The 27,138-nt window shown below is 45.5% G+C and overlaps 1 protein-coding gene across 1 annotated transcript; it reads right to left on the bottom strand.

The window, feature by feature from the left end:
- Positions 1 to 622: 622 nt before the first annotated feature.
- On the bottom strand, positions 623 to 27,138 carry CREBRF (CREB3 regulatory factor). The gene is made up of 9 exons (XM_064724897.1): positions 27,001 to 27,138; positions 17,638 to 17,815; positions 16,631 to 16,756; positions 14,695 to 15,778; positions 10,484 to 10,678; positions 8,629 to 8,818; positions 8,083 to 8,156; positions 7,605 to 7,727; positions 623 to 6,545 (listed from the first exon to the last, which is right to left on the bottom strand). The coding sequence occupies exons 2-9, from the start codon at positions 17,644 to 17,646 to the stop codon at positions 6,430 to 6,432; spliced, it is 1,917 nt and encodes a 638-aa protein (XP_064580967.1). The 5' UTR covers positions 17,647 to 17,815; positions 27,001 to 27,138; the 3' UTR covers positions 623 to 6,429.

Genomic DNA, 27,138 nt, shown 5'->3' with positions numbered 1-27,138 from the left:
CCAACCTGAGCCTGCCCCGAGCCCCCTTTCCATGGGGAAATTCCTGCTGTGCCCACCCTGAGCCCCCTTTCCATGGGGAAATTCCTGCTGTGCCCACCCTGAGCCTGCCCTGGCCCGGCCTAAGCCATTCCCTCTCCTCCTGTCCCTGTTCCCCCGGCTGTCCCCTCCTGTCAGGAATTATGCAGAGCCAGATTTCCCTGGAGAAGTTCCAGGTTTACATCCAAGAGCCTCCCCGGGCTCCTGGCCAGGCTGACGCTGGTCAGGAGCAGGGTGGGGGAACGCAGGGTCATTTCTGCATCCCCGAAATGAGAATCAGGCAATGCTCTTTGTTTTTCCCACAAACTCCCCCCTGGTGCTGTTCCTTCCCTCTGCCCTCAGGCCATTTCCACAGGAGCTGCAGGGAGCAGTTTCTCCAGGCACTAACCCAGCTTCTCCAGATGCTCCCACACCGACCCAGCAGTGCTGAGAGGCAGCTCTGAGCATGAGGAAGGAAAATCCAGATATTTCCTTACCTAGCTGTCATTCCTTCCAAAGGAAATTTCATGGAAATATCAAGATGTCAGGACTTAGTTCAAGGCAGCAGAAGCCACACTATCATTCCACACAATGACTCGAGACAATATTTCCTCCACAATTTTTATTTTAAATTACAAAGGATGTTGCATACATTGATGAATTTGTATCTGAATAGAAGTGCTAGGGATCAAGGGTGACAGAGTAAACAAAGTCAATAGTTTAATTGTGCCTCTTTTCAAAAAAATAAAACTGCACAACTATTAACCAACATTTAACATTGCAACTCTTAACAGATCATGCTTTGAACAAGGTAAATTTATTTTCTAACAGAGACAAGACTTTCAGTAAGTTTTTCTGAGCTCCAGTTGGAAGTTGATTATAGAATATCAAGGACAGCATTACAATCATGACCCCAAGCATAGGCAGAACAGGATGCCATGTTTTATGTTTTATTTAAAATGTGTTTTTTTTTTTTTTTTTTGCATCTGCACGTGCCATCAGCCTTAAGAGTTCACCCAACCACAAATACTGAGCAAGAAGTTTTCCTTGGATATATAATACCCTGGGAAGATAGGTGATTCCAATCAGAATGTATGAATAGCCATCATTATAAGAGAGATTAAAATTAAGTTTTTGTACTAGGTTCTGTTTCATACTCAGAAGATTTTGATAGGGTGGGATGTGCTTTTTCCAACACCAGAAAAGCCAATTCAGAAGTTTTCCTTACAGGAACTAGTTAAGTCATGCAAATTTGACTTTAAATATACCCAACTAAAAATTACTTTAAAATCCAGAAAAATTCTTAACAACAATCTAAAATGTTTGGAATTTTGGTTTTGGTTTTTGTTTTTTTTTTTTTTTTAGGCAGGGAAACAAAGAAATGCAAGTGTGGCTTAAAAGAGCTCTGGTTCCACTCTTAGCTCCACAGCTTGTTAGAAAGATAATAAATTCAGTCAGTATTTGCTTCCATGGAAGTTCATGGATGTCTAAGAGGCTGAGGATTATATTCAGAGTGCAAAGACACCTTCTCGAAGCACTGGAGGGAAAACATGGCATATTGTGAAATGCAAGTTGTAGAAAGACAGAGATTTTTGTTTGCTGCAAAGAAGATACAGCCTGAAAGTGCCATCTTTGATTAATGACATTGAAGAATCCCAATGTACATTGGGAGATATTCAAGAGTGGTGTTTTCTCAACAGACTAATGCCCTTAATACAGTTACAAGAAGGATCAGTCACTGAGGCAGCAACTGTTTGAAATGTACTTCACACGATCCCTGGGGTAAACAAAATAAACCTCAGCTGTGTGCAAGGCTGTGTCAACAAGCCAAGACCACATCTAGCAGCACACTGCACTAGGCGATTCCAACTGAAGCCTCCAACTTCAAAAGAAAATCAAATCATGCTTAGATGCACTCTTGAAACTCGGGTCTCAAGGCCAAATACAGATCCTGACATTCACGGTCCAGAACTGGGTTGTGCCTCAGCAGAATTTCAGGAAGACGAGCAAGCACGTTTGAGGAGCAGAACTGCATTTGCTATTTCTGCTGGAGGCAGCTTGGATACAACCCTTGGAAATTCTCCTGATAAAACCTTTTAGAGCTTCTTTAAAAAAAAAAAAAAAAAAGCTATGTTTAAATGATTTATGGAAAAGCACATCCAGTCATTATAGCTGTGAATAAGCTGTTTCATTAATGAAGGCAAATATTAGATAAATATTGGGGGGTGTCTTTTAAAAATAAACTTTAAGCTGACACCTTTACATTTCCAAAGTGTCTGTTTGCTTTTAGGTTAGTTAAAAGACCTTTCATCCATTTCAGGTTGGTTTTTTGTTTGTTTGCTTTTTTTTAAAAACCCCAACTTTTCCCTGGCCCTCTTAGTATGGAAAAAAGTCAGTCTATAAATTAGGAACTGAACACAGCTGAGCCTGACTCTCACATCAGCTTTACAGCAATACAACTTTATTAAATCACAATGATTTCAACTGGTATGATAAGAAAGTCCAGCCCATCCACACGTAAACACAGCTTTAGTAGTAAGTCTCTCTCATCCCAAAAAACAAAAAGTACTCACCAAATATCAGTAAATGTGTTCAATAAACCATAAAAGGAAGCGTTAGCAAAAGGGGTTTTGGGTTTAAAAACACCCTTCAGGAGCACCCCCACGTTTTGCAAGGCCATTCAAAAACTGGTCTTCCATAGAAATACAAAAGGACTACTGAGAGAAACTGCAATCAGCCCTGTCCGCACTCGCTCCAGCACGCCTCAGTCAGCTCTGATCCCACCTCAGAAGCTTGGACGAGTTCAGAGGGAATGAAAAACACTTAGTTCTAGATGTACAAGTAAGGCACAATATAAAGCCACATCATCATCTGTCATGAGGGGAGGGGAAGGACGAGGGTCATACATGGTACAGCAGAACAAGCAGCCCATCGATTCCAAGTGTGGCACCTACGTTCAGACTGACGAGATCTCGACAAGAGCAGTTATGACAGCATGCTTTTAATATGGAAACAAATCCTAGAGAATCCAGTGTATCAGAAAAAGGAAGAGCTTTCTGGTTGTATTAAATCAAAAAATAGATCATTGTTTTTGGATATAGGATTAAAAGTGAATATTCACAATGCCTACACTCAAAAACAAACAAAAAAAAAAACCCCAGGACTTCGTTAAGATCCACATACTATGTATGAACACTGAAAATCTTTAGAAAATGGTCTTCTCTAAAGATCACCCCAAAACGCATGCCACAATTGCCAAAAAACAGAACATGTACATTTGTTGGTTTTTATACCCTATAAGATTTTTGTTTGTGATAAGTATACACTAAATGTATATATTTTAATGACACTAGAGGAAGCAGATTGTTACTGGCATTAAAGTACAACCATTTCTAGACGGTTTAAATGCCACAGAGTCCCCTGGTTAAAATGTAAAGCTGCACAGCTTGCCTATGTCACCTTTATGATAAAGTTAAACCAGCAAAAGGTCTTATCTTTACTCTACATTTTACTGCCAGGTTTTATTTATCTCAAGTATCGCTGCAGCATTCTGACCAGCCCAGAGTTAGCAGCAAGTGGCAGGAATCATATAAAACGCAGTTTCTTTTTTTTTTTTCTTTTTCCTCTTTTTTTTTTTTAAACAAAGTGCTTTTCTAAGATATACATACATATAAATAGTTACAAAATAAAGTGTCAACATTAAAAAGCTCAACTATTTCAAAGCTTTAACTTAAAATAATACATAGGAAACACTGAAATGCGAGGGCATGGAACTCACTAAAGATTCAAAGTCTACTTTGAAATGCGAGACCAAAATCATAGTCTGGTTTTCAGACAAAAATAAAAAGCTATAAAGTCGTGTGCTGCCCAGGATTCCCAGGCAGTAAGAAAAGGGGGGGCTTTTAAATACCTTGTCAGTTGAATTTGTCCCAGAAGTTTTTACCTGATTTCAAACTGCTCTCTGTCCATGCTGAGGTGCGGCCTGGCCTGCAGGGTTTGGCTGGGGCACAGGGACGAGCTCCGTGCTCAGCCCTGCTCAGGCACAGCCTGCACCTCACAGGACACATTCTCTGTCGGGGTTTGGGGGCCCTGGGCAGCTCCACAAGAACAAGAGGAACACACCAGACCCACCGTGGAAAGCAGCAGCCAACTCTCACCTCACCTGAACAACAACAACACCACCACCACCAACGCCTCAAAGGAAAACACCCACATTCCACTCAGATTTTGCAAGCCTTAAGTGGATTTACAAACTTTTGCCTAAATTGCCCTGGGTATTTGTTCAGTCTCTTGTAGGAAAGACTTTCTGTACAGCTCAGTAGTGGTATTTTGGCCTCCTCCTCCCTTTTGAGTCTTCCAAAACATTTAGGTACAAAGGAAGCTGTGAGCGTGGCAGGGCCGCCACTTTCACTGGCCACTCTTCCTGCACTGTTACCAATTCAGGCTTTTTTCTCTTCTAGTACAAGCTTGGATACAAAAATAATCTACTTATAAACAAAAAGGAATCACAGTACAAACAAACTCAGACAAACTAGAAACGAAGTGGAGAAGTTCCCCAAAGGGAGTGGGGAGAAAGCCTTCATGGACTTTTGCATTTTTTTTTCAGCAGCTACATTTGAAAATATTTGGTATTTCTATTTTCAGTAAACAGTGTTTTGTCATCTTTAAATAGGGAGAGAAAGAACAGGGAGGAAAAGGAAGGGGGGTCCATGAAACCAGAGAATGATCTTGCCTTGAGATAAAGGACTTTCTCATCAAAGGCTAAAGCTTTTATCTGTACGTTAACACTGACTACAAAGCCAACTCTTATTAGCAGAAGAGCAAATAAGAACTTTGTGTTAATATTCTTCAATCATAGAAACTACTGAATTAACAAGAATAAGTCACATATAAGTCTGAAGAAGCTAGTTTCGAAATACCTGTACAAAAATATAAAAGTCTATAAATTTTTTTTTTGTTTTGTTTGAAGCCTGTGTTGATCCTTGGAAACATCACATGCATAATAATACATCAACTGGAAAAGTGGCAACTAAGGAATTAGATATTTGTAGCTCTTTTTTTTTCCTCTTTACATATATACACGTTACAATAAAAATAATTTTATTTTGGTTGTTTGGTGGAAGTATACTACAACAAGCTAAATACTTTTTTTTTAAATTCTCAAAGTTGAAAACTATTTTACCAATAGCTTACTAAAATCCAAATATATTAAAATCTCCTACAGTAAGTGCAGAGAAAAAAGATTTAAAGACTCCAAGACGGCCACCAACTTATCTACCATGGAAGCGAACTACAAGAACAGCAAAATAATATTGTTATGTATGAATGCTCCTTCTGTAGATAATTGGACCCAAACAAAAAAATTCACAGTTCAGTAAGATCCCTAACCCTGACCTTTAATTTTTTTTCTTTTTTTCTTTTGTTTTTACATTCAGTACAGTATCATATAAGCTGTGCAAAACTTTACTTAGACTGGCAGTTCGCCATATCAGTTGCATTTGTCTTTGGTACAAAAATAAACAATCGCATTAATGTGCAAGTATTTGTTTTCTTCCGGCCAAAGTACCGAAATTGAGTTTTCTAGAGCCATCTTTTATACAATACATAGACTCTGTGGCATATATCTACATTTTCAACATATTCCTATATACATTCAAAAATTTTTAAGAGCTGGAACAAATACATTAAAACCTAAAATCTCACCATCTATACAGCTCGGTTTTGCCCCTCAGGGTTTTCTTCATACAAAACTTTACCAGCTTATACTGATAGCTCTCCCCACAAAATACAAGGCACAAAGAATATACTTTTGTTTTCTCTTGCTTGCACGGACATTTAAATACTCTATTAAGCTCAGAAAATTAAAGTCTTATATGGCACACTAGCTCTAATGCTGCGTGTGCTATGTACAAGTTAATGGTTGCAAAGAAAGCTTACTGGTTTTTTTAAGAACAAGGAAAGAAAATCCAATTATTTAAAAATAAAATTAAAAAAAGAACAAAAAACTCCCTACATTGACAGCTTCACCAAAAAAAATGCTTCCTCTTACTTCACTTGGACCATAAACCTGTCACAATGTCTGGCAAATGCTAAAACATTTTCTCTAGCAAATTCATGTTTTTGCTTCTAAAACAAAAGTGATATATTCTGGTCCTAGATCATTTGAAAGAGAACTCTCATTTCTGCCCTTGAGCTTGAAGCAGCTTTGAAACTACCTGGTTTATGGTCCAAAAATGCTCGGCAGCATTTTCTACCACGCCGTGATTTGTTTTCCTACACTGTTACTTGAAACCAATGGAACCTACAGGTGAGTGTTTACAGAATGCTAAGCTGACATGCAGACCAGAATGCCATTTACAGCGAGGAACTCGGCAGCACAGGCAGAACCTGCCCCAGGAGCAGCTCAGTCCTGCCCTACACCTTGGCCATGGGTATCCTGAGCCCCACCAGGCCGCCCGTGGGATCTCCCTCCGCCGTCTTCTCCAGCACCTGGTTCACAAACTCCGACGTCTGGCCAGCTACAGGGAGTCCTGAAAGGGAGGGAAGAGAAGCTGCTCTCAGCTCACTGCTCATGGCACATTCCTGCTGATGCCTCAGGGTTTGGCTTTTCTATTTTTCACATTCTGTGCTGCTTTAGTGTGTGGGTCTGGGTTCACATCAGGGGATGGTGAGCTCTGTGCACAGAGCAGGGAGACAAAACAATTCCTGCTCCAGCTGGGCACCAAGGACAAATGATCCAAATCTCAGCCCAGGAGCACAAACCCCGTGGGCTGGAGAGAGAAAAACAAGGATGGGACTGGATGGGCTAAAGCTATGATGGGACAATGAACTGCAAGGTGCAAATGGAGCAGAACTGATCCCAGGGACAGAGCCCGTGCCCGGCCGTGCATTTTGGGGCCATTTTGGTTCATCTTGGGTGCAGCCCTGGCTGGGCTCTGGTGCTGCCCAAGGTGCATCCATGGAGGGGATCCTTTCCATAAATCCCTGCTTTATTCTGGAACTCTGTCCAGCCTCTTCTCTAGCTCAGCATTCACAAGGCATCATTACAGGTGACCAAAGCCAGGGGACACTTTGGTTGGGACAAATGGAACCAGGAAAGGGTTAATTCGTTCCTCCAGATCAGAAGTTGTTTGTAATCAAATATAGGAAGCCCAGACCAGGCACCAGGATGATCAGAGAGCTGGAGGAAAGGCTGGGAGAGTTGTTCAGCCCAGAGAGGAGAAGCTTTGGAGTGACCTCACTGTGGCCTCACAGTGCCTGAGTAAGACATGATGGAGAGAGAACCTTTACAGGGGATGGAGGTTCAGGACACAGGGAATGGCTTCACACTGCCAGAGAGCAGGGTTAGGTGGGATATTGGGAAGGAATTGTTCCCTGTGAGGGTGGGCAGGCCCTGGCACAGGGGCCCAGAGCAGCTGGGGCTGCCCCTGGATCCCTGGCAGTGCCCAAGGCCAGGCTGGACAGGGCTTGGAGCCACCTGGGACAGTGGAAGGTGTCTCTGGTGGAATGGGATGAGCTTTGGGCCTCCTCAGGACATTGATGATTCTCTATCTCCATACCCAGGTAAATACACAAAGCTCACTGCTTACCAAGAGTGTCTTTAATAAGTATGTTCAACTTCTGCTCCATGTTGATTCCTCTGTCATCTTTAGGTACCTGCACCCGATTAACTATTTCTTGTTTGATGGAGTTGATGACAAAGAGTAAATTATCTGCAAAGAACAAAAAAGGATTAGCTCTACATCACATTCCTCTGGAAGGGATTCACAGTTACCCACACACAGCTATCTGTGCCAAAGGTCACATCACACTTACTGTAAAATTAAATGTAATAATTTACATCAAATGTTACCAATATTTTCAAAAATATTTATAGAACATGCATATATCTACATAATTCACACCTGCAAAGTAGCTCAGCATTGCAGGTAACCCAAGTTACATTCACTTCATTCAATGAGCTGGTTTTGTACCAACTCTTTTCTCTATGAGCCACTTTACATCACGGTGCAAAACACAGACTTGCCCAAACAAAAGGAAAATGAAGATGTGAAGAGTTGTATTTACCATATTCCGTGTTGAGACCCCAGAGTTTCACTTTATTGGCTTCATACTGGGCTTTCTTTTTTAGCCTACAAGCCCTATGGCAAGAAGAGGGGAAGAATTAGAGCATTACCAGAAATTCCAGAGTAGTAAGAGCCACATGAACTCATCAACCAACCCTCCCAGAGCTGTGATGCACAAACTCATCCATCCTCACTCAGCTGCTCTGAAAACACTCTGCTACCTGCATCTGCTCATATCTGACACTTGTGGAATTTGCCACTGTCCCAGCTGTTTGCTCCACAGCTAAGGAAACCAATTCCAGTGGAAACACATCCTTATCTAAGGGACACACAAACCACAGCTCCCAAGGTGCCAGCTGCTCTGCTTTTTGAGAAACTGGAAATTCCCATTTGATAAACTGGTAACTCCCACTTGATAAAATGCAACTCTCATTGCAGGAGCTGCCACATGAAGCAGAATTTCTTTAGGCAAAAATTATTTCGATCTTTATCACTCACTTGCAGCAATCCAAATTTTCTCATCCCTGCAGCTTTACCCAATGCATACCTGGAAGCCAACTTGTTCTTTTCTTTCCTTGACCTGGGTCTGGCAGTTAAGGGCAGTTCACTGACGGGGGTCAGGTCACTGATCACCTTATTCAGCTTCCTCAGCTCGTTACCAATCTGGAGGAGTTTTCTGGGGTTGGGAGTCAGGTCTTCTACATCAGTCCTCCGTGACTTCTTTGCTGCGTATTTTCCTGTTTTAAAGATGAAGAAAAATGGGTAGGGAAGTGACATAATAAATACACAAACCTGTGAGAAAACACTCTAAAATAGGCATTTTTTGGGTGCAGTTTAAGTTCCTTTGTTCACTGCAGAAGAATGGGCCGGAATCAGGTGATCCCCATGGTCTCTCACAATAGAAAAAGCATTTCCACACAAAGAGCTTTGTACAATTCATATTCTATCCAGATCAGATAAGAGCAAAAACTGCTGGCAAGGCCACTGGATGTGACAGAGAGCATACACACAACCCTGCTGAAAAATGTATGTCACAAGTTCAAACCCTGTTGTTTTGCTGCAGCTGTAAACTTGTTAACTCATATGCAGCCAAAATATCCTCCTGCACACTCCAGTGGATTAAACTCCTAAATAATCTTATTGCCAAAGCCCTCTACTAAGAAAGAGGGCTGAGGCCTGGTGCTGAAAAAATCTTCAGCAATGCTGAGATGAAATTATCCACATAAATGCCAGTTAACCCTTTTTATTTTATGTATTTGAAGCTATTTAAGGCCTGGTTTTGCACTTGACTTAAAGGTCAAGTGGCCAAGTGTCTGTGGGTTTGAGTCCTTAGAGCACTTTTGGTTATTTGGTGTTGGATAACAAATATAAAATAATGGAATCACAGAATGGTTTGGGTTGGAAGGGACCTTAAATTCATCTTTTTCTCCCCCTTGCCACAGGCAAGGACATCTTCCACTAGACCAGGCTGCTCAGAGCTCCATCACGAGAAAAAGCAGTGATAGGGACTTTAGGTACTGCTATTTCACTACAAGATAAAGAAGCTTTTAAAAACTAAGGACATTCAAAGAAAAAAATGTTTTCTTCCCTTAATAAATCTACAGGTAACAGCAACAACAACAAAAAAATTGTATGATTTAAGAGAAGGCCAATTGCCATGTTAAAGGCAGTAATTTTCAACTCTAAGGGAACATTAACCTTACAACCAGGGAAGCTGGTTTAAATTGCTCCTTCAAAGCCAAAATCAAATGGAGCAGCCTAAAAGAGGTCTTGTGAGAAGAAAACAAAAATACCCCTAAGAGTGGTTTGTTTTGGGTGATGTTAATCATGTTTGTGGTGCAGTAATTGCTCACTGGGAATCAATCAGTTATTACAGCAACTGGTTTAAGTTTCTAAGAGGGCATCTTAAGGAAATAGTTTATTCCCAGAGGAGTAACTGCTTCACTGTGCTGCTTTCACAGGGGGAAAACAAGGAGGGAGACAGCTGTGCCTTAGTGCTTGTCCTCAGCTCATACCAGTCCCTGAACTTGGCAGCCCAGAGCCCCCCCAGCCCCTGCTAACACAGCAGCACTGACAGCAACAGCCACGAGCAGCAAACATCAGTCAAGTCCCATCCAATATTTACAGTATCACACTGAGAAAGCTTTGAACTCTCGGGGTTTCCACTGAGAGCCCTTGGAAGTCACAATTCTCAATTCATCCCCACTCCTCTGGAAGAAACCACACTGAAAGTCCCTACTGTGTGCTCGCTGTGCCTTCCCTGGGCACTGCAGAGTAACAGATTTACAGTGCTGGAGCTTTCATGGCCAAAACTTCCCAGCACTCACAGGGAGGGGAATTTGGCTGCTGACGGTGTCACAAGGGGAATACAGTCATTTATGACCAGAATGAGGATTTCTTACCATGGTGGAGCCCGTTTTTCTGGTACATGTTGCTGGGCAGGGTGTCCCTGTCCCACTCCGAGGGCCTCAGCATCCTCTCCTGCTGGGACGGTGTCAGCTGCTCGCTGTACTCCCAGAAGTATCTCCGCTTGCCTCTCTTCCGAGAGGAGATGGCAGTCATTTCTTTCAAATCCTCCACAGAATCGTTTTCATACCCTAAAAGGATGCAGGGGGTTGTTTACATGCTGCTGACAGGATTGTTTGTAGCCCTTTAGCAGCAGACTGAGGATTCAAGTTGAGAGCAAAACCACAGCCAGCTCTGTTTTGCATTATCTAACACTTGGTTTCCAGCACTGCCTGCTCTTGGGTACTTGCCTTAAATCCAGGACAGACACTGAGCCACTGATGGGCCTTCATTAGTTGAAAAAACCAAAATTATTTATGTATTTAAAGTCCCTCTGACCCCCTAAACTGTAGTTCCCCACAATCCCAGCAGTGCCAAGTACAGACAGCAGATGTTGGACCATGTTCACCCATCCTGACAATTTTCTCCATGAATTGGCAGGAACACAATCCTAACTCACCTCCACATTTGACAAAAGGCATGGAAAGAGAAGCAGATTAAATAAAGATGGATTAGTAAAAGACAATAAAGAAAAAATTATTCAATTATAGAACAATCTGAGTTGGAAGAGGCCCAGAGGATTGAGTCCAACTCCTGCTGCTCCTGAGTCCAAAGACCTGCAGGGAATAAATCCAAGCACTGATCCCTCCCAGGCTGGAGAAAGGGGCTCTGTTATCAGGACAGATAACAATCTAAGCTGAAGGGATCTGGACCCACTGTTCAACCTCCTCCTCCTCTTTAGTGGGATGAGAAGAAATGACCCTCAGTAAAGCTGTACAACATTTTACAGGTGAATTATGATGCAGTTGATATCATGAATTGCTCATGGAGGACATGGAAATTGTAATGTCACTGCCCCCATTACAGAAACATTTTACCATAACTATGTAAATCCAAACCGCAGGTTTTCAAACCCCAGATATGCTTTAGTATAGATTATCTTTATTTTCTAAGGTTAAAAAAAATTCTCAAACCACTGCATGACCTTTTGTGCTAAAATGCAAAATATTAGTTTACATTTACTCAAAAAGGAGCATTTCTAAACATCACATTTTGTGATGGAGCTAAAGGAAAAGCCACCCATGCATGGGCTGCAGGCTTAGCAAGCCTTGACCCCATATGCTTCAGCTCTGCTTCGTCTTCCAGCAGCACAAAGAACACTTTCTTCCTTTTAAAATAGTCCATTCAATTAGTCTGTTTGCACTTGAAAAACCAGTTGAAAGAGGAAAAACAAACTTTCTTGCTTTGGTCTGTCTCTCACATCATAACCCAAAGCACGAACAGAAGTCAGGTATGCAGAAGGATGAAATCCATCCTGAAGTTCTGTTTCTTATAATTTCATCAACTCATTTACTCGGGTTCTGTGGTTTGTTGGGAAGGCAGGATTTTAATGGCACATCAAACAATGAAACATGCTTTATAAAACATTTGTGCTGTATAGCCAAAGTTATTGAAAATTTACATGAAATACAGTTTCAAATGCCATAAATATTTGTAACTGTAGTTCCATTTTACTCAAATGCTGGTTGGCTTAAATATCAAAACACACTCAAAAAGCCCACTGACTTTCCACCTTATAAAAAAGCTATGGAACTCATTATACAGAAATATATAAATTGAGCCCATCTTCATGATAACACAGAATTAAACCAACCAATGAAAACAAATCTCTGTAAGAGATGAAGTGTACAAATGTACAACAAGGTTAAAATCAGGACTTCCTGTTTGCTTATTCAAACTGTAATTAAGTTAGAAACTTCAATTACATTGACTTAATACATCCTGCCATGCAAGGCCCACACTGACCTGCTGCCATTATAAAGTGACATAAAAGAACCCAGAGCAGTGTCCTAAGCTAACACACAAACTTGTTCAGCTGCCCTGCTCTGCATTTATCCCTCCTCTTAGCCAAGATCACACAGCAGGGCAGGCTTCTAAGAAATCTCAAAGGGTTCTTGTACTCAACCCTGAAGGCCTTCACCCCTTCCTAAAAGTCTTTCTTCACCCTCCCTGTGGTTTTGGGTTTAAATTCACCAGGGTTAAATGAAGCAGAACAGAGCACAGGGCGCACGTGACTCTGACCAGGTGAAAGCCAAAAATAGCCCTGAGAACAAAGCAGGGAGCTGCTGCTGTGCAGCCCTGCACCACAGGGGCTTGTGGAAATCACTGCCAGCGCTCCCCAGCTCAGCCCCAGCGGCTCACACTGACCCGAGGCAGCTGCTGAAACACCCTCTGTGTCTCCATGAGCACTTCGCACTCATTTCTTCTCCAGTGCTACTGGCAAATGAATCAATTGCTGCATTTCCCATTTCTGCAATCTCCTGGCTAACGGTCATTGAAAAATCTTTCTATGAAATGAGAGAAGAAAAATATACTCGGTAATAGCAAAACCAAATGCTAGACAAGGTCTGGGCTGGTAATTCCCATAATAAACTACCTTTGCAGGAGACCAAATTTGCTAAATCTGTGTCATGGTGATAATAAAAACATTGTTGTCCAAACTTGCCTGAGAGCCAGTCACATTTTTAGCTATTTTTCCTTCACTATATCTAAGTATTTTCTCAGATAACATTTGAAGAAAGCATTTCATTCACTCTAGAAGCATACATGAAGAATAACCAGAAGTAAATTATGTATAAAAAAACATTAGAGGGTCAGCCATAACTAGCAGATTTTTGTCCTTTCAGTAAATTACAGCCTCACTCAAAATACCAACTGATTTTGCTTTCAGACCTGTGAAAGGTTTAATTTTCCTGTGCTGTGCCTATTTTTAGATCCTTTACCCACAGTATTTACCTTTAGAGGTAAAAAAGCAACACAAAATATAACAGTGACATGATTAGAATACCTGGAGATGTTATTTTCTAAAATAGATGATAAATTTTTTAATATCACCACATTTGAGGTGAATGGTTTTAGGCTTCATTCATGGAAAGGTCTGGCAAGCTTGGATAAGCCCAGATCCTCAGCTACTGCTGCAGAATGTGGATTGCTGGTCAGTAAAATCATTAATTAATTAATTCCACCCACAGCATTTAACACAAGCTCTCTTTTTCAGGGATCCCAGGCTCCCAGTGCAACGCAGCCCCCATGGGCTGCAGAGCTGGAACAGCTGCTCAGGGCCCCAGAAAGCAGAGGGAGTTCACTCCAGAAGGGAGGAAGAGGCTTCAAAATGTTAATAAAAATGTGTTGTGTGCATGTGAAAGTAGCATAAAGGGCAGAATGCTTAACGAGTTTAATGCCAACGCAGGAAATCTAATTAGAAAATAATTTCATCTGAGAGTTCATTATGACAAACACTGACAAGCTTTAGGGAAGCTGCTGCTCTCAACAAGGAAAAATTTCAGCTGCTTTATCCTCCTGAAGTTACATATTGCCAAATGTCTGAATACTTTAATTCTTATTCTCTACTACAGGGCATTTATAAGATGTGAATATTGTAATACTTTATGAAATTAAATTAATACTTGATTACAATCCTGTGCAGATTTTATTTTTATACAATATTACTGTTTTGCTACATTCTAGGTGAAGGTTAGTTCTTATTCCTTCTCTTAGAACTCCATTTTTAAAGGCAGGAGAGAAATTCAGTATCCTCTGAAGCCCCACTGAGCATTACTGCTGAAACCACCTAGAAATTATTCTATTAATTTCAGTCATTCTATGGATTCTGTGGAAAGACTGTACCTGAAAGTAGGACTTAAATAATTAAGAAATCATTTCGCTCAGGCTGTGATTTCCTCCTGACAGATCCAGCTCTGGATAAATTCACTGCTATGAGAAGTGCTAGAAAGTTCTGCACATCCTACCAGAGAGCTACAACAAGAAAGAAGGCCACACTTGCAGGCAGCTGCTCTAACCTCAGGCTACAGCTGGGCTTCCTGTATTCACTATCTTTATTTTTGTTGCACAACCACAGTTTGTGCAGTTTTTCATGAAACAGGGCAACAGAGACTTTGCATACTTTGAATACATTGCATTTTGCAAAGCCCTTAGAAAACGTGGGAGGAGAGTTCACAACCTAAGATCAGTGCTGCTCATGTGTAACTACCAGGAGTTCGAAAGCTTTCCTTCCCCCTCAGAGGACAAACCCAGCAACCCCCGGTACCTGGTTCTGAGAAGGTGTCACTGATGTCATCGTCCTTATCGTCCTCGTAATCCTCCTCCTCATCATCGTTCTCGGACAGCTCGTGCTCACTGCCAAACCCTTCATCGTGGTCCTCATCTTCAATATCATCCTCATCCTCCTCCTCCTCCTCGGGCTCTGCTTTGGCCGACTGTTCACCCAAAGTGTCTGTTACAAAAAGAGAATAATTGTGCTCTTCTTTCTTCTGCGAGGAGTCGGACACGGAGGCGCTGGCGGAGAGGCTGCTCTCCCCCACAGCCAGCCCCGGGCTCTCCTGGGGAGGGCTGAGGAGCAGCTCTTGAGTCTCTTTAAAAGGCAAACCAGGAGTTGTGCTGTGAGCATGGGGGGACTCGAGTCCTTTCCTGTCCTGTCTCTTTGCCACAGCCCCACAGTAGCAGGTGTTTTCCTTGGCCGCGTCAGCGTGCGCCTGGCTCAGCACCGGCCTGCTCTGCGGCAAGGGGTTGATCTTTACTTTTGCTTTTTTAACATAGTCTTTACATTCCACGTGAATGTTCACCTTTTCACTGCTGTACACGTTGGTCTTGGCCATGATCTGTGTGCTGGAAGCAGGCTGGCTGCCAGCCTTGCTGGCCTTCTGGGCACAGTCCGACAGCGCGGCCTCGGCCTGCACGTTCTTGGAGGAGCAGACCGGCGCCGCTGCTCTGCTCGCCATCTTTTTGCCAGGTAACAAAGGATTTAAAGGGTTTTGTTTTACACTAAAGAGCAAATCAGGGTAATAGAGTGAATCTGAGACAGGCTGGGAGTCCTCGCTGTTCAGCTGAGCCAGCGTGGGTGTTTTGCTTATCACCTCTTCATCCTGGTATGGGCTTGAGAAGTCATCGAGGCCCAGGTAATCCACCTCTTTTGTTCCCCAGATGTCACAGCTGGTTAATTTAGTGTACTTAGTTAGGTCTTCACAGTAGGTATCCCACTGCTCCCACTTGGAGGTGAAAGCAGCTTCTTTGTCCAGGATGTCCGTAAAAGACTCCAAGTTCTCAAGGTCTTTGCAGTCCTCCATGAAAAGCAAGTTGTCCCTGGAGCTTTGCTGATAGTCCATTTCTCTGTCCTGTGCACAATAAAGTAAGTTAAAAGTTAATACAAAAAAAGTATCCATCATCTCTTTCCCCTCCTTAACCTGGTAAGGAGAGCTCAATTCCAGTGAAGTATGAGAGAGGACTGACATAGTAAGAGACCTCAACTTTCAACTAAAAGCTTCTTTTGAGTTTCAGAATAAAGTTCAGCTCCTGTGCTTCAGCAACAGGCCTTTCTGAAGACACTGCTCTTCTATAACACTGTATTTCCCTGCTATTGCATATCCATCTGCTCACCAGGAACTAAACCAGTACCAATATCCATTTAAAATATGAAAGACATCACAGGCATCTCTATAATCCAGGTCAATCTTTGCTGTGTGCTTAACAGAATACACTTGAGTTCACCAGTTCCTGGAAAACCTCATTCTAACACGACCAATTAATGACCATGAGTGACACTTCTCCTTTGATGCAGGGATAAAATGAAAAAGGAAATGCTCATACAAGTAGCTTGTGAGTCAACTTTTATTTCCCTTGCCCCTGCATTCACAGCTTGGGTGAAGCAGCACATAGCAGGGGGAAATTCTTCCTTGTGAGGGTGGTGATGCCCAGGCACAGGGTGCCCAGAGAAGCTGGGGCTGTCCCTGGATCCCTGGCAGTGCCCAAGGCCAGGCTGGACAGGGCTGGAGCTCTACTGAAGGTGGATTTGAGCCTGTTTGAAGAAGTGCCTGCTGCAGAACCATCACACTTGCTGGACAACCAGCTCTTCCCTAATCAGCAGCCAGCAATAATGAATAATTTTCCAGCATTCTTGAAGCAACAGCCCTTTATTCCTACAGGAACTGGTGAGGAGATGAAATTGTGGGCACACAGAGCCGACCTACCAGTTCATACATGAAGTCTGGATCCGAGCTGCTCGCCAGGAGATCCGTGCTCATCAGAGTCTGCTCTGAAAACAGATGGCTCCGAAAGGCATCCCCAAAAGGAGGGTCCATTCCACTCACACTGGGCTGCAACACAGTGGACACACATTTCAAACATCATATGAAAAAGCACATTTTCACCTTCCACAAACAGAATCACCATTCCTCCTAGTCTCAGAAGGATTTCAGCACCACAGATAAGCACATCATTCCCCAGAGCCAGAAAATGCTTCAGGAGCACTGACAACATGCAGGAACAATCAAAGGACACATTTCTATCCACCAGAGCTGCAAGAGCATTCACTGCTCCTTCATTCTTCCCTGCTGCTTTGAAAGTCTTATGTCAGCCAAGTTTTGGGATATGTTGGCGTTTGTAGAAGATGAGGGCCAGTCCTGGGAGCCCCTCTAATACAAATAATTTTGTGCTAATTTTGTGGACTGTGTTTAGAGCCATTAGAACTCATAAAACTTCCATATAAAATTGTAAAGAAAGCAAAATTTACGACAACCAAATCTAGATTGTTACCTCTCTCTCAAGAATGAAGTGAAATTTGGCAAAAAAAGCATTATGCAGGATGACTGGGCATGCAGGGAATGGGCAGCAAGGCCTTCTGCTACATTTAATTCCAGCCCTCAGTTCCTCTCCTAGACGCTCTCCCCCTGAGGGCTGGGAAGGCAGAGACACTGCTGCTGAAAGTCACTGAGTGTGCTCAGGGTGAATCACTGCAGTAATAAAAGGCTGTTCTGCTCTCCAGGCATCCTCCCTCACCCACACACAACGTGGCTGGAGCTGGAACAAACACAGCACCCAGAGCAGCACCACAGCTTCCACCACAGACACTACAGGGACCCCACAAAATACACATCCTTTCATCTCCTACACATCCTCCCTCCTAGTGCTGGTCAGATTTGTTCTTAAACAAAGGCAAAATTATTTACAGAAATGAATAAAATCCTAGCAGACTTACCTGAGGCATTTCCAAGCCCAGATTCCCCAAATCCAATTCCAAACTTCTTGTTTTATTCACTTGTAGATTCCTTTCCAGCTTTACTTCAGTCTCAGGGAGTTTACAACATCCATGCAATGAAATTTTTCTTTAGGATAACTTCAGTTCACCCTGATGGAGCTTTTCTATTTGTCGACTTCTGTGCAGAATAAACACAGCAAACCCCCAAGGAGGTGAGTAATCCTTCACCAACAAGGTGAAAGCTTAAAAAACAGCCAAAGGCAAGAATTTCCTCTGAAAATTGATTTTTTTCTCATGCTGGAATGTATAGAAAATTTCTTCCCCTGCCATCTTTCATTGAATGAAAAGCCACAGATGCTACAGAACAGAGTTGCTGCAAAACCATTTTTGGCCAAGTTACATTTTGTTGCCTTTTTTCCTCTCTGCTGAGACCAGCAGCTCTACAGACACACCTGAAGAGAAAATGCTGCCAAATTGGGAACAATAATCAGCACACTGCTGGGTATCCAAGAGAGAGACAACCTCTATGACTAATGTAACAGAGCCAATAAACTCTAAAAATGTCTCAGGCAAAAGTCTCAAAATACAAATTTCAAACAGGCAGAAATGCTGTTTCCAGTGGTATCTCCTCCTTTTCTTCAGGGATGAATCCATCCAGCATCAGATAAGATTACATCAATCACTCACACAGCAACATCTAGTGGTAGAGGATCACAGGAATCATCCAGCAGGAGTGGAAGAAACAGATTTCCCCAAGAGAGCAAATTAAAAACTGCCAAATCCACAGCTGTCTAATAAAATATCTTCTCTATTAATTCAAGTAAGGCACAGGTTGTGATTGGACCAATTTATTTACTGGTAGTTTTACCAGTTTAGGAGTTTCTACAGACCTGCTCTACTTCAGCTGTTTGTCTAATGACTCTTCTGAGCTTAACCCAGCATTTTGAACAGTGTAAGGAAAATTCTCACTCAGCATCGCTCCTAAGTCAGACTTGGGTGCAATCTGCTCAGGCTGTGTTTATTGTCTTGTTTTAAAAACAAATAGTAAACTGGAAGTGTTCTCCCACAGCTCAGAACCCTCCCCCAGCAGCACATGACAGCATCCCCGTGATTATTCCCACTTTCAGATGGTATCTCAGCTACTCTGGCCTCTTTAGCATATGGACTATCAGACTGTGGTAAAAACAGACACCATGCAAAGAAGTCTTCACTTATCAAACAGCCTGCTTTGCAAAGAGCAGCTGGAATATAAAGAACACCAGATCCAGGTCCAGTTTCCCAGGAGTTCTCAGCTGAACCCTCACTGCCCCTGCCAGAGCAGCCATTCCCCACAGGGCCCTGTGGTGAACGAGCCAGTTCCTTGGGAGAAAAGCTCCTTTCTGCTCCAAAACCTCCAGGGAACCCTTTACTTATTTAAAAGTGACATTTAAAGTGAAGTTTGTGCCTCAGCAAGCCCCATCTCCCTTCACCCAGCAAAGGCCACACCACAGCAGGATGGCCCTTCCCAGGTGGGGACGTGGCAGCAATGACTGAGTCACTCCACTGGGCTCAGAGAAGGGGGCTGCTCTTCAAAACAAACACAGGGATGTTCTCAGACAGAGAAAGAGAGGCAAGGTTATGATTCTAAATACCTGAACACTTTTTTTCCATGCATGTGGATGCCTTTTTCATCAGCACATGAGATGAATGCTTTGCCATCAGCACCAAACCACCTCCTGCATTCAACAAGGACACGGCCAGAGCTCTCCATGATACAAAGGGCAAAAAAAGGAAACATTTGCTGCTTCTTCACTGGTTATTCTTTGTTGTGTTTTTTGTCAGAACACAGGCCTCAGCTGTTCCACACACAGCCAGCAAAGGGGTGAAACTTCATCTCTACTGACACTGATTTCAGTACCAACCACCAACACTTCCAGGTGCCAGACTCTGGATCACTTCCAAATCCTCAGAGCAAACATTCAAGGCTCAGAATACTTTTACCATCTCCAAGACTGGAGTGATAAACTTCCACTATTTAAGAATGCCAGTGTACATCCTCTCAGGTCAAAGCAGTGCATCAGCTAACCCAATTAATCCTATAATTCTCTTTATATTTTATTCCCAATACTTTATAATATTAATATTTAAACGTGACTTGAATCCCAGTAGCATCTAGTCAACTATTCCACAATGTAGGATTTTTCTCAGCAGCTCTGTGGAGGAGGAAAACACAGTGAGGCCATGAAAAGAAAGACATTGCCTCAGGGAGCTGCACAATCCAGATATCCTTCACGCTCCCAAAAAGCAGCCCTGCCTCCAACTGCTTTCCAAATTTCCCAGAAAGATCAAGGTCACCATTAAAAGCCTCCTGCTGTTTACACCTACCTACCAGTGATCTTCACAAACTGGTAAATAAAGATGTATGGCACAAGTCAATGACACATATGGGAGCACAGGTGTCAAATCAGAACTTGCTGTGAAGGAAAGTCATTTGTAGAATGTAGTTAAAGTCCCATTCTTATAGAATTTATCATTACTGGCACTTTCAGCCCAAGACTGAGTTAGAAAAGAATAGTCCAGCTGTTGTGTTATCTATAATGAATGCAGCTCTGAATGAACTAAAAGAGCTGTGGCAGAGCTCAAGTACAGCAGCACGAAGAATTACTGAAGATAAATATAGCAGGAATTTCTACTTGAGGACAATTTCCATTAATGCCTTCCATCAGCCCTCCCCAAATGCAGAGACAGGTGGAACACAGAGCCCGAGCAGCGGGCAGGGTGCCTGCTCCTCTGGCAACAAACAGCCTGCAGGGAAATCAGATTAAGGTGATTAAAGAGCCAGGCCCAGAGCTGGTTCTGTGCCTGCAGGTCTGGAGTCACATCAGTGCCCAGCTCTGCTGCTGGGGGTGGCTCCTGCCTTCCCTGGGGCTGAGGGAGGGCAGGACCTGAGGGGAGCCTGTGACACACAGGGACAGGGACTCTACAAGGGATGGGGTGACAGGACAAGGGCAATGGCTTCAAATTGACAGGGCAGGGTCAGATGGGATATTGGGAAGGAATTCCTCCCTGTGAGGGTGGGGGACCCAGGCACAGGGTGCCCAGAGAAGCTGTGGCTGCCCCATCCATAAAGTGTTCCAGGCTGGGCTGGATGGGCTTGGAGCAAGCTGGGACAGTGGAAGGTGTCCCTGCCCATGGCAGGGGTTAAAATGAAATAATCTTTAAGGTCCCATCCAGCCCAAACCATTCCAGGATTCTGTGACCTCAAGAACAGCTGTGTCCCTCTAACATTTAAGAACCTGGGCTGCTGATGGAGGCATGCACATGTACATTGGTTAAAATCCCATCACTCATCAACAAGGATCCAAAGCCTGCTCTGTAGAGTTAACATCTAATTAATCTAATGACAAATCCTAATTAAAAACAATCCCCTGTATTTAATATTTACTTTCCGAATAGGAGCAGTGGTTCCAGGATGCCCAGGAAGACTGAATTTCCCACAGGGAAGCAGGAGGTGCATTACCTGGGATTACTGGTCTAACCCAGGCTGCAGCAGGGGCTGAACTCCAAACACAGCATTTAGGGGACACAGTGCAGCTCCTGTGCATGGGCTGCCTCTTGGGCCACTAAAACACCCTCCTGCCACAGCACAAAGAGGACCCTCTAAGAGAAAACCCCAAAATTCAGCTTTCAGCTTAGCACCTCTGCAAGTCCTCCTCAGCCACCTGCATGAATCATTTGTACCATGGCTGTAGGGAAAGCTGCTATTTCTGGCCCAGTTCAGCTGTGTATTCTGAACACTGGGAAGGCACATGGAGCATGGCTGGGCTGTTTTGCTGGCTGCACACTGCTCATTATCCCAGCAGCTAAATGCCTGCTGTAAGTGCATTACAGGAACAATTACACTTTCACGATGGTGACTGCATCACACAGCACAGCTTGTCAAAGGCACAGTTTTGATGCAGGTATAAAAAAATAGCTCACAAGAGCCTGCCAGTACTAAACCTAAAAGCTCAGGCTGAAACATTCATGGCCAACTCTTGAATTTCAGAGGAAGCACAAAAACTACACCATGTGCCTGGAGAGAACCATTAGGTACCTTGCATTGTTTGTGGTATCTGGATATTTTATGGAATACTGGAGTTGGAGATGCAAGAAGTTCTCCTGCATGTCTCTTAAAAACATTTTTCTCCTTCCACAGTTTGTGCCAACTTGTTTTCTGTTACAGAACACCCTCTGCTCAGGGCAGTCCTCAAGCTGAGAACGTGCAGAGTGCCTGGGGTCCATCCCTGGAGTGTCCAGGGAACATCTGGAAATGGCACTCCAGGCTCTGGTGTGGGTGCAAAGGTGGGAATCACACCCGGGTTGGATTCAATGGCTTTGGAGGACTTCTCCAACCTCAATCAATGCTTCTGTTCCTTACTTTTGTTTCTGAATAATGTTTCTTTTTTTCTTTCTACATGATTCTTCAATTATTATCCAGACTTGAAAAAATTCTTTTACTTGTCTCCCCCAGCACAAAGACACGAAGTTTATTAGTATTATTATTATTAATTCATAGCAGTGAGCAAAGACACTCTTTTAAAATGTCTTCCTGTATTTCCACCCACTGCAGTCTCATTCCTGGACTCACAAAAGCAGCCAAGTCCCCCTTGTTGGTGCAGGATTTCTATTAAAATGCCAGCATGAGCATCTAAGGCATTATGCCCTTTGCTTTTTTGTCCTGGAGAGAAAACAACACCTGCTTAAAACCCCAGACCCTGAGTCTGACAGAGCATTGCTGCTTAAAAGAACTAAAGATACTCAGACTGTTTCACTTCTTCTAAGCCTCTTCCCTTCAGGAGAGGGAAACTGTTACTTCACTGTCTCTGTTCCTGTTCCTCCGCTGACCATCCCTTCCCCCTCCAGTGGTATTTTTCCAATCCCACCCACCCACAGCACACAGAATTCAAGACCTGGAAGTGACAGCTCTCAGGAGAAGCTCTGGGCTGCAATCACACAGGCAGCAGAGGCCATGAGCTCTCAGAACAGCACAGAGCTCATGGACCCCCCATGCCAACGCCAGTTCCCAGCTCTGGGGGTGCCCCAGCTGTGTCAGCAAACAACAGATCCCAGAAAATGATGGAATCACAGTCACAGAATGGTTTGGGCTGGAAGGGAGAGTAAAGATCATCTGGTTCCACTCCTCTGTCATGGGCAGGGACACCTTCCACAGTCCCAGGTGGATCCAAGCCCTGTTGAACCCAGCGTGGAACATTGTCAGGGATCCAGGGGCAGCCACAGCTGCTCTGGACACCCTGTGCCAGGGTGTGCCCACCTTCACAGAGCAGGATTTCTTCCCAATACCCCATCTAACCCTGCTCTGTCAGTGTGAAGTCATTCCCTGTAAATTGTCTCTCTCCATCTGTCCTGTAGGTTCCCTTCAGGCACTGCAAGCCCACAATGGTGTCACCCCAAAGCTTCTCCTGTGCAGCTGAACAACCCCAGCTCTGCCAGCTCCATCCCTCTGATCCCTGGTGCCTCTCTGGATCTCTGCAGGTGGGGTCTCACCTGAGGGGGCACAATCCCAGCCCCTCTGCTGCCCATGGGGGGCTCTGGGGGCCAGGGCAGCTCCAGCTCTTGGCCACAGCACCCCCAGATCCTCCTCCAGGGCTGCTCCAGCTGTGCATCCCCAGCCTGTGTTTATATCCCAGCCTGCACCGATATTGACCATCGTGCCAGAGGAGAAGCAAAACAAAGTGATTATTTTTATACTAACAAACATTCTGCATCCACAGATTTTGTAACAACTATGCCCACATTAATATATTCCTACTAGAAAACATTTCTGTATGTTCTGGAACAAAGACTGAGATTTTATTCTTATTTTAGTGCTAAGAGTGGGATGTGCAGCATGTTAAACTTATTCTAACTATTTTAACAGATTTAATGAAAAAATATTAAATTTAAAATATTCATACCATAAACCTTAATAAAATCACACTGCAGAGCAAGGAGAGTTGTTTGCACATGAGAATTAGCAGTAAAACTAACATTGAAAATTTTTTTAGCTTTATTTATAAAGCTAAAAAAATTTAAATGTTTATATAAAATAAAGTTTATAAAAATTTTAATTTTTAGTAGTTTTCCCCTGAATCAGAGTGGGGTGAAAGCAAAGTCAAAAAACAGAAGCAAAATTAAACAATTCAGGTTCCAATCTCCAGCAATATTGTATATCCTGACAGAATGGCTGTTCCTATATTTTTTTCTGACAGAGTCTTTCAGAGTAAGAGAAAAAATAATTCTGTAGTTTTCAGGAAAAAAACAAAAAGCAACACAAGTGTTATGATGAAGGGAACGGTACAGTCTGGTCTACTCTTCGTACTGTGAAATTATGATTGCTATACTCTTGTTAGAAATGGGGCATCTGTACTAGATACTTCAAAGCCAGCAGAAAATTCGAAAAATGCATCAGTCAAAATTGTCCAAAAAATAAAAAAATCCGTGGCTTAAGAGTTTAAAACCAGAAGGATTAAAAAAAAGCAGGGAGATTTTTATAGCAAGGTCTAAACTTTAAATGTACAATTTTAACAAAACTTTTGGTTTAACTTTCATGCCAATGCCAACTCTTGAGCACTTCTTATGCAAGGTTTGATGTTAAAACATTCAGCTGAACTTCCCAAATCACAGAGCACGGACACACAGGCCATGGGGATGTAAACCTGAGAACTCTCTTATTTATCCCACCAGTCTATTAGTGGGACAAAAGCTTCTGTTTCTTCCCAATTAATTCCTGCTAATGCTGACTTCAATCTCTGTCCTTCCCAGGCTATTTGCCTCTCTCATTATTTAAAAACCACCTGGGGAGGATGCTTGGGAGGCCTGATGCTTCTGCTGTGGATTGCTCTTGTCAGGGAATTCTCCCATCAATTCAGAGTAATTCCTTCTCGGCTCAGGTGAACTACTGGCTGTGGACATGTCTGAGGTCTCTGAGCTACTGTTATTTATGCATTTAAAAGGAATCTCACTGAGATGATTTTAGCAGAAAAGGTTTCTTGCAGAAGGATTATACCCAGGGAACCTGTGGCTGTCCCTGGATCCCTGGCAGTGCCCAAGGCCAGGCTGGACAGGGCTGGGAGCACACCAGGACAGTGGAAGGCGTCCCTGCCCATGGCAGGGGGTTGAAATTAAATAATCCTTAAGGTCCCTTCCAACATAAACCATTCTGGGATTCTACGATTTATTTTCCATAGGAATTCTGACATCTTGTTTGAGCAGCCAACAGCAGAAATCGACCACATTTCTAAAGCACCTGCATCTGCCTCTCTGTAATTTTTATTATGAAAACACATTTAATAACTAACCTTCCCCACAAGGATGCTCGGAAGCGACCTTAGAGGCCTTTTAAACACAATCTTTAAAACATTTAGAAGTGTTTAAAAGACAATACGAGTATCTGATTCTGTTCTGCCTGTTACATGGAGCATGATTTCAACAAGTTACCCCTGGAGCGGCAGCGACAGAAAGATCACGATCGCTTTAAGTGAGAATCGCACATTTCGGCTGGCAGCGCTGGCTGCTCCCAGCTCCAGCCTGTTGCACGGGGAAGCCTGAACAAATCCCGAGTGTTTTACAGAGTGTGACAGCGGAATTATCCCGGACACCGGCACAGAAATGCCGTGGGCTGAGGGGCTGCCGGGCGAGGGAGGGCACGGCAACGATGCCGCGGGTGGGGAACGACGCCCAGGGCGGGGACCCTGGGGACAAAGGTTAATAATAAAGGTAAATAATAAAGATTTGAGTCCTCGCTGGCACAAGGGGCTTTAATTAAGGTGTTCCCGGCTAGGAACCGGCGTGAGCTTGGAGCACACACGGAGAGGTGTCGACACCCTTGTGGGAACACGCTGAGAGCCGCGGGCGGCTCCTGAGGCGGTGCGGGGAACTCGCGGATGTTTCATAACCCAAACCTGCGGGGACGGGCGGGGAGCGGGAGACGGGAACGCGCCCCGTCCTCCCCCGAGCGCGGGGAACAGGACCCCCTGTGCGCGGGCACCGCCCCGGGCCGGTCCCGACGCCCAGGTGGGACAGCCCCCCGAGGCAAAGCGCTGCGGAGGGACGGGAACGGCGGGCGGCCCCCGCGGCCACGGCCCCGCGCGGTGAACGCGTCCCCGTCGCGTCCCCCGGCCCGGCCCTGACCCACTAACACACCTCCGGCCAACATGGCCGCCCCGCCGCCCAGCGCAGCCTACCCCGGCCGCCGCCGCCCCGCCCTCCGCGCCCGCTCATTGGCTGCCTGCCCCACCGCGCGCGCTCCCATTGGCCGCGGCGCCTGTCGCTCACCCGCCCAGCGGCCCTTTCAAGCTAGGGTGAGGCGACATGTAAACAAACCCCCTCCCGCCGCCCCGGCCGCGGCCCCGCGACCCCCGGGCCGCGCCCGCCGCTCCGGGCACCCGCCCGGCCGCCCCCGGCCCCGTCGCGCCGGACACACCGCCCAGGGAGCCGCGTCCAGCGGGGGGGCGGCCCCCGGGCGGCGACCCCCGCCAGGGCTGCGGGCAGCCGGAGCGCACCCGCGCTGCCCGGGAGAAGCCCCGTCCCGGGGCCGCGGCTCGCAGCGAACAGCCGGCCCGCCGCTCTGGCATTACATAAACGCCGCGCCGGAGCGGAGACGGTCCCGTCCTGCCCTGCCCCGCACTCGCAGAGCGGTGACCCCTCTCCGCCAGCTCTGCTCCGCAGCGGAGCCGCCCGTCGGGCACCAGCACAGCCGGGCACAGAGACCCCGCACGGGCACGGGTCACCCCCGGCCGTCCCGAGCATTCAAACAGGTCGCAAACGGAGGCGTCTACGAGCCCCGAAAGGCAGGAGTGCAGGGCTGCCGAGCCCTTCCCTCCCCTCCCGGGCAGCCCCTCCGCCCGCACGCCCAGAGCGGCCGGGCTCCCCCGGCAGGACGGCGCTTTCCTCTCCCCGGCGCTCGCTGCGAGACTCGCTTTCCTTGTAAAGGCACGGGCCGCTCCTGCCGGGCGGAGGCTGGAGGGGACAACGCCGACAACTCCCCGCGGAGCCCGCGCTCCGTGCCTGCAGCCCCTTCCCACCGCCCCCAGCCCGGCCCCGGGCCCCAGAGCTCCGCTCCGGGACCGGACACCCCCCGCGCACCGCTGCTGCTCTCCCGCGGCCCCGGCAGCCACACCCCCCCGGCGGGAGAGCGGAGCGGAGGGGCCGCTGGCACCATCCCCGTCCCGCTGCCCCCGGCAGCCGGGCAGACATCTCCGTGCCGCTCTCCCTCCCTCCCTGCAGCCCCCTGCCCCCGGCACCGCCTCCTCCCACCGGACCACCCGGGCCCCCCGACCCCCGGCGCCCTCGGTGCGGCGCAGTCCCCCGGAGCCCCGCGGTCCCCCCGAGCCCCTGACTCACGGCGCTCAGCGGGGGCCGCAGCCCCGCGCGGCCCGGCCCGGCCCCTCCATGCGGCCCCGGGTTTGTTTGTTTATGTCCCTTCCTGACGGGTTCCCGGAAATCGCGTGACTCGACCCTCACGTGGCCCGAGGGGGCGGG

The sequence above is a fragment of the Zonotrichia leucophrys genome, chromosome 13 (genome assembly GCF_028769735.1).
Source record: "Zonotrichia leucophrys gambelii isolate GWCS_2022_RI chromosome 13, RI_Zleu_2.0, whole genome shotgun sequence".
Taxonomy (NCBI): domain Eukaryota; kingdom Metazoa; phylum Chordata; class Aves; order Passeriformes; family Passerellidae; genus Zonotrichia; species Zonotrichia leucophrys.
Note: the sequence above shows the minus strand (reverse complement) of the source record. Positions and strands in the feature narration are given on the sequence as shown.

Coding starts and splice junctions, on each gene's coding strand:
- CREBRF (XM_064724897.1), bottom strand. Junction 8,157..8,628: donor AAGAACAAGTTGGCTTCCAG/GTATGCATTGGG, acceptor TTCTTGCCATAG/GGCTTGTAGGCTAAAAAAGA. Junction 7,728..8,082: donor GGGTCTCAACACGGAATATG/GTAAATACAACT, acceptor TGTTCTTTGCAG/ATAATTTACTCTTTGTCATC.